We start from the raw sequence: 8,074 nt of genomic DNA, 5'->3' as shown, positions 1-8,074 counted from the left end.
ATTGTTTAAAACAGTAAAACACTATAAAATACAGTAAAATCTATAAAATACTAAAAACATAAATAAGTAGAAAAAAGAGGAAGAAACGCACGTCCACCCACGATAGATAGATAGATAGATACTTGTGTTTAGCACAGTATTGACTGTGAGGGGCTGAGCCAGCAATTCACTACATTATATAGGGTGAGAATTCGGCTACTGAGGTGACAGTTAGCCTAGGCTAAAATTCACGGAGGTGAGAATTAGCCTAGGCTAAAATTCATGGGGTGAAAGTTAGCTTGGGGTGAGCGTCATGTTACGACACAGGAACAGACGGCACTCTGAACTCTTGTTGACAGATCTGCTGTATAAAACCACAAATTCACTACCATTGCATTTTAATGGTCTAAACATTGTTTTAGTATAAATTTATTTTCCCCACATTATTGAATCATATCTGTTTGAAAAAGCAATCTTTGAAAACTTGGTTTGCTTTTCTGGAACGGAGAATTCGCCCCTAATCAACACATTATCACCAAGCACCATAAAAACTCCATGTGGCTTTCACTCATGTCGCTTCTTTTGTTTTGGCCTCCTCCTCCCCTGCCACCACCTTGCAGCATGCCTTGTCTGTTCAATTGCTATTCAATAAATCAACACACTGCGGATTCTCCATTCTGAAATGTTATTTCCCTTTAATGCAATTGCAACCCGAATATTATTAATTTACTATGCTTACTGTAATGGTGGCTGCCAAGGCCAGTACTGCAGTTGTTTGTTAGGATTTAGCGGTGCTATAAAACTGAATGTCTGACCCTGACAAGGGGAGCCTCTTATCAAACACCAGTGAAGTACCATTACAACACAACCTCTCAAAAGACACCTGTGAAGTACCATTGTAACACAACCGATCAAAAGACACCTGTGAAGTACCATTACAACACAGCCTATCAAGAACAACTGTCAAGTACCATTACAACACAGCTTATCAAAAAATAACTGTGAACACCCGTAACATTATAATGTAAAAAAATATAACAGACATCGATTTATATTTTACATAGTTTATTTGCTATAAAATTTAAATGATCATACATTTACATACATAAATATGGTGCATTTGTTTTTATTCTTTTAAACAATTATATAATACCTTTTCATACACAAAGGGAAGACAGACAGCATGACTGCAGTAACACAGCACACTCTGGAAGTGTGAAGCGCAAAATAAACAGGCTTTCTACACAACCACTACGGGAACCATTCCAAACTGCTTAAAATGGATACACATTCATTTTCAATGGCATCTTCTTTCTTTTAAACCCTTTCTGGTTTGAAATGTGTATTTTGGTTGTATTTGGCCTAGCCTCAGATAACTCTTCCAGGGAATCATTAGTACTGTGTGTTCACACACAGACCTGCTCTCTGCTGTTGTACTGTGTCTTTTATTATTACACTTTCTTTCTCTTTTGTTGATATACCCGTTAAGCCATTCAGACCAAAGTTAGTTTGTTTTTCAAAGGTAAAATAAAAACTAGGTTAAAAAAATATATTTTAATCTGACATAGGTCACAAAGTGTAGACTCCACTCATTCAAGCATGATATATAAATTACAAACAAATAATTACTGTGTATATTATTAAAGAAAATGAGAAATTCAGTTGCTTTCAGTTTCCATTAACATTTAAAAAAGGTTTAAATGAAAGATGTCTTCATTTTGCTTCCTGGTCCCATCTTTCTGATATTGCATACACATTCATTGCCCTGCAATATGAAACAGAAAGTCAATTATACACCTGAACAAAACCACAACAGTGCCACTTTGTACCTCTAACATGTCTTATGGTGTGTTGGGTTATCCTGAATGGTCTATGCATTCACTTTATCAGAAGAATGAATATATTGTGTTTACCGCTATGGCTAAAAGTTTCGCATCACCCTACAGAATTAACACATTTCGCTTCATAAATTTGAATGAAACCTGCTGAATACAGTGCGAACATATTGAATTACACAACACTTTGTAGTTTCTTTATACAATTTAAAATGTCACATTTAGAAATCTAACATGAAATACAGTACTGCTATTCTGGCTTCCAGTAGACTTCTCCAATATAATTTTGTATTTTATTTGATTACATGATGTTAAATAAAATATCTAAATTATGTTCATATAGTTTATTTTTTTTAAATCTCCTCAAATTCTAGGTAATGCAAAACTTTTGGCCATAGCTGTATAAGTGGAGTGGATTTCACATTTTACATTTCAGATCAAACGACAAGACATATCAGCATTCAACTATAATTAAAAAATGATTCAGTATCATCAGCCACTCAGCTTCCTGCTCAAGCAGGCTTCTACTAGACAATAGATGCCCTTTGGAATCACCACGTCAATGGTGAATCAAACTTAAAATCAATCTGCGTGTGTGTCGACTTTTTCATTTTCATGCTACATAGAAAGCTCAGTTCATATCTATTGGACAGCAAATACTATACAAAGATACAATTGGTGCAAATGTATTTTATTATCTACCAAAACCAGAGGGACACAAAACTCCAGTTGCAGTCAACTACCACACACAGAGCATTCATCGACAGGCACTATCGCTTAAATGTAACCAGACTTTAGAATGTATAATTATCCGATTTTGCACAGTAAATATATATTACAGTAAATAGTATACAAATAATTAAAACCAAGTTTTAAAGGGTATCCCCGAGGGGTTCATCCAGCTAAATCACTGCCGCTGGGATGAGTCACACAGGATGAGTCACACAGTTTAGACGCCAGGCTAAATTTTGTTGTGGACCCAGAGGGGGGGGGGGGCGTCACATTATATATATTATTCTTAGGAATAAATATGTCTTATTGTGCTTTTTTTTGTAAATCAATGTGAATAGGATTTGTCTTACCAAAAAGAGTGAGCCATTTAAAAGTCATAATAATCTGGTGACCTCAGAGAGAAAGCTTGTGCTAGCTTCTTGAACAGCCTGGTCTTCAAAGCCTGAAAACGAGAGGAACAGGAGCAGAATTAGAGTGGGAAACAACTTTCAACACACAGATATAGACTATAGATATGCTAGAATTCTAGGAGCAAAGATACTAAAGGAAACTGTATATTGTGTTTTATAATTCAGGAGGAACTGTGAATGGTTGTGTGGATTGCTTTAGTATCCCTCAGCACAACACGTTCTGTAGGGTGTAGTTGCTGAGACACCTCCATCACATTACAGCTTAGGAGTGGAAATGATGAAAGACACGCAAACCCTTTCATTTCGTCATTTTGTACAATACTTGTATTCCATCAAACACTTATACAAGTTTATATGAGCAGCTTTATATGCATGTTATGATTGAAGAGTATCTTATCTAACACACTCTAGTATTCTCTCTTGTGAATGCATTAAATACACAAAGAGGGTACTTATATCAACAGTCATATTATTTAGTGTTATCAATAACAAAGCATGGAAGATTCTCAATATGTTAAAAATGTTTTGGTAATGTGTTGTATTCCATGCCACTGGAACAGCTTATTCTTTGAGCTTAGGGTTATCATAGCAGTCCAATATGGTTAGTTTGGCCTTGTTCTGTTGCAATCAGTCTTCTATTTATCCTGAAGCCATGTTTGCGTCTCTGAAGATCTAACTGTTTACTTTTACTTACCACAATAATGAGTACTGGGATAATGAGGATGGCCAGGCCACACAGTACAATGATGGCAACAGCAAACCCAGGGAAGGGTCTGGGGGTGGGTGGCACTGAAGAAAAAATAATCCATTTGAAACAAATATACATGCATGTCTTGCATTTCAGATTTGGATGAGTAATAATACATCTATCAACCCCTGGAGGGGTAAATTATGCACCCCCTTTCTTCAACACCTTCTTTCCTGTCATTAACCAACCACTTGTTTCTCCAAATTACTGGCATGCTTTCAGCCAGTAAGATGCTTTGACCCAGAAGACACTGCTGAGGTGAAATGACAAAATGTCACACTCCTGAAAAAAAAGGCATGTAAACTGAGACCCTAAAAACTCTAAGCATTTCTAATTAATGGAACGTTACAAAATAATCCTGACATATAGAATATTATTTTTTTCGCAAAGCCTAATTTAAGTGAATCCTAAGCAGGGTCTTATTAGAGCATGCATGTAGAAGTCTTTTTGGAAATGAGTTTGCACACCCTGTATAGATATTTCTGAATGAACACAGTATAGTACCTGGCGGGCTAATGGAAGTGGGGTCTATTATCAAGCCTCGTGTTTCCAGATAGGGGACCCCATTAAGTAGGATCTGAGACACGCTATTTAGTGAGGTGGATCCCTGGGAGAAGGTCACCTCTGTACTGGCAATGACCGAGCCTTTCCTGTGGAGAGAGGGGTGCATCATAAATATCACACACTATCATATCTCCTGGGCTCAGCAAAAATATATCAGACAAAACCATACGGGGTTGGGTTATACTGATAAGGATTAGAACCCGTCAATACACATGACTAGTTGGAGATCATTTGCACACAGATCAAGGATGATCTGTCCACTTAATATATACATATATACTTAAAATATAATACTTACGTGAGTTTTAATACATAGACTTCTGAAAATCTGTTCTCATTTCCAAAAACCGTGTTTATCTGTGAGGGATTGAAGAACACACTTGTGGTTAAATCTGTGTTCACAACTCTTTGATTAGTGTATTGTTATTGTCACTGTACAGTAACCCCACTTAAGAAGTGCAACCCTGAATCTCCCAGAGTCCAGTTACTCACCGAGGTTGTGATTTGTGTGCTGAGCTCTATAAACTCTGTGGAGCCTCTGTTAGATAGGCTATCAGAGAAGTCTTTGTTCAGTATTCTCAAACTAAACAGGAACATATCAAATAGTGTTCGATTTTCTGTTGGGTCCAAAGAAAGTACAATTAGAAAATGATTGAAAAAAAAGAACATAAAGATAAGAGTGTATATTTGGTTTGATGCATTATTGTTGATGTTGCTGTTGCATGTTGATTCTCTGTAGTCTTATACAATCAGTAGATCCCAATTATATTCCAGTCTGAAAGCAATAATACTTAGTGGCCATGGACTCCATGGTGTTGACTGTAGATGTAAGCCTCCTGCCCATTAACATACCATTGACTTTCAGGGTGTATTTCACATAGCGTACAGGACTTGTGCTTGCAAGGATATCAGCAACTATCTTGCTTGGGTTCACAATTATGGGTGTGTTGAATTGATATTCCACCGTGGTCTGGATCCAATTATCAGAGTTGCTGTGAAAAAAGTTATAATTCATATTTTTTCTATACATAGAATGGTCAATTTATAAAGCATTAGTAGAACCTTGGTGTATTTTGGGGATTTAGAGCTGGGGCTCCTCCCTCATGTCATCCTGCTAAATTACCCATCAGTCACTGAAAATTACCTGTCAGTCACTCTGACAGCCCCTTCAAACTCTAGCCAACCCCTTCATTTTTTCAGTTTCCTCCATCCTCCCTTCCTCCTCTGCTTTGCTGCGTCACCTCTGCAACGGTCTCCCTCTGGGGGCAAGTGAAGCTCACTTTCCAACCTTAGAGGCTGACTACATCATCATCCTCCGAGAGGAAGGTTCCCACTGGTCAGAGGGAACCCCTGGCCAAAACTTTTCTAACTACATTTTATTTTCCATTCTCTTGCTTAAATCTAATCATTTGCACCAGTGCCAGTCTCCTCCTGGGGCACTTAGTTTCTTTATTATAGTAGACTCTTACACAGGCCTGGCTTCTGCCTCTTGAATTATTTTAAACCATTATTTTCTATACAGATTACCAGTCTCGTTTCTGTTCAGTACTGACCTCAGAATAAATTAATTATACAAGTAACACTTTAGTTTAAGATCTGTTAAATAAACGATGATGCCTTTATACGTATGTGTTTAAAAAATGTTATTAATAAAAGCAGGCTCTCACAATATTCTGTTATAAGAACATTTACTAAACCTTACTTTATAACATGACATGAAGGTTTACAATAGTACTGTCATTGACATGTTCTGATAATAAACTGTAACTCCTTGCTAATAATTGTCAAATCCTTTAATTATATATTTATAGATGTAATATAATAGTAGTATAATAATGTAGAATAAAGTTGTTGTTTTTTTCCCCAAAGTGAACAATAGCTTTTACATTTATATTTACAATAAAGTTTGTTGGTAAGAAAAAGTACAATAGAGCATTACTGGAATGAGTCTGTTCTATAAAATATCTGACTTGAAAATACCTAACCTTGCTTTCAGCCCCAAGGCCATACTAAGCACAGTTGGGTGTGCATCATTTCTGATTTTATAAGCAGCATATCAGTATTAAACAGAATATACTGTAGCTTTTTGAAAAGTCACTTACCTAAAGTTTGCAAAGGATGAATTCACCATTGTTTGACCATAATATCTTTCAAGGATAGGTTTCAACTGAAAAAATAGTAAAAAAAAAAAAAAAAATTCTATATCATAAATGAGCCAGAAAACACAAAAATGCATATTATTATTATTATTTCATCCATCCATTATCCTTAACTGCTTAATCCTTTACAGGGTTGCAGTGAGCGGGAGCCTAACCCAGCAGACACAGGGCACAAGGCAGGACTACACCCTGGACAGGACACCAGTCCATTGCAGGGCACCACACACACACAGAGGGCAATTTAGAATGACCAATCAACCTGAACAGCATGTCTTTGGGAGGAAACCAGAGTACCCAGAGAAAACCCACACAGACACGGGGAGAACATGCAAACTCCACACAGACAGACCCCCTAGGTCAGAATCGAACCCAGCACCCTGGCGCTGTGAGACGCTAACCACCACACTATAATAATAATAATAATAATAATATAAATAATAATAATAATAATAATAATAATAATATTTTGTATTTTTTTTTTTGTCCTAATTGTAGTAACTTTAAAACATAAATGTGTTAACAAGACTTAATTATCAATGTTCATGTAGTTATGGTAGTTGTACTAGTTCTCACCCAATTATTGATTTTATCAGTAAGTTTAATGGATTCTGCAGATATGCCTCTGGACAGTCCTGGTGTAAATCCGTCTATAAGGAGGAATTCTGTAACAATCTTGAGTGGAGGCAGCGTTTTCACAGTAGCAGCTGTAAACAAAAAAAAAAACCCACAAAAAATAAAGAAAATTAACCACAGTGCCACATTTGTGTTGTTATAAGTCATTGGTGAGCCGTATTCTTCATGTTCACAAAGCTGCAAAGAGGAGCAGGTTTTAGTACCATTAAGAGAGATATACTTTGTGAATGTTACACTGCTAGATGTAACAGGTAAAAGTTAAACTGTGTTAATGATTTATTTCAAATGATTATTTTAGCCATATTGTACCAAAAACATGAAAATGTATCTTTGCTTAAATGAATTGCACTTACTGTTCGATGTAATGCTTGTTATGTCCAATTCTAGGCCCCCCAAATTTCCTGATCCAGTCACTGCTGTGTAGAGAGTTCTGACAATGTCTGCATTGCTTGGGGCCATGGAATTAGCTTTGAATTCCAAATTTACTTCTGGGATGACTGATCCCTGGCTGGAAAGGATCGAAAAATTGTAAGGGCTTGATGAATAAAATATAATAAATAAATAATGGCTAATTCAAAAACAATATGGAAGTATATAGTCACATTTGTTATTCATTCTATTTATATACAAGGGTGAATTGCAGCGTACCAAATTTAGTCCAATCAATGGGAGTTTGATCCACTTACTTGAACTAACATCCCAATTACAATGTACCAAAAAGTTGATGAGATCATTGGGATAATCAGTTAAACTCTAACCCTAATCATATCCCTAACCCTAACCATATCCCTGACCCAAGCAAACAGAAATTCATAATCTAAATACATTTTCATAGAGAATAAAATATACAATCAAATGAAACTACTCAATTGGTTTCTTACTTAATATTTATAGACTCATCACCAAGGATCCTAGTTTTCCACAATAAAAAAGGAAATTCTCAGATTAAAAAAAAAAAAAAAAAAATCTGCATTATTCCACAATTAAAATAAAAGGCTAAAAATGAGTGCCCCC

The 8,074-nt window shown here is 36.1% G+C and overlaps 1 protein-coding gene across 1 annotated transcript; it reads right to left on the bottom strand.

The window, feature by feature from the left end:
- Positions 1-1,073: 1,073 nt before the first annotated feature.
- Positions 1,074-7,583, bottom strand: LOC121312258. The gene is made up of 10 exons (XM_041244183.1): positions 7,414-7,583; positions 7,001-7,131; positions 6,371-6,435; positions 5,121-5,260; positions 4,761-4,885; positions 4,567-4,625; positions 4,209-4,354; positions 3,651-3,745; positions 2,897-2,988; positions 1,074-1,744 (listed from the first exon to the last, which is right to left on the bottom strand). Exons 1-9 carry the CDS (start codon positions 7,517-7,519, stop codon positions 2,914-2,916), a joined length of 942 nt encoding a protein of 313 aa, XP_041100117.1. The 5' UTR covers positions 7,520-7,583; the 3' UTR covers positions 1,074-1,744; positions 2,897-2,913.
- Between the last annotated feature and the right edge of the window lie 491 nt (positions 7,584-8,074).

This window comes from Polyodon spathula, unplaced genomic scaffold, assembly GCF_017654505.1.
Source record: "Polyodon spathula isolate WHYD16114869_AA unplaced genomic scaffold, ASM1765450v1 scaffolds_3747, whole genome shotgun sequence".
NCBI classification, from domain to species: Eukaryota; Metazoa; Chordata; class Actinopteri; order Acipenseriformes; family Polyodontidae; genus Polyodon; species Polyodon spathula.
This window is presented reverse-complemented; position numbering and strand designations above follow the sequence as displayed.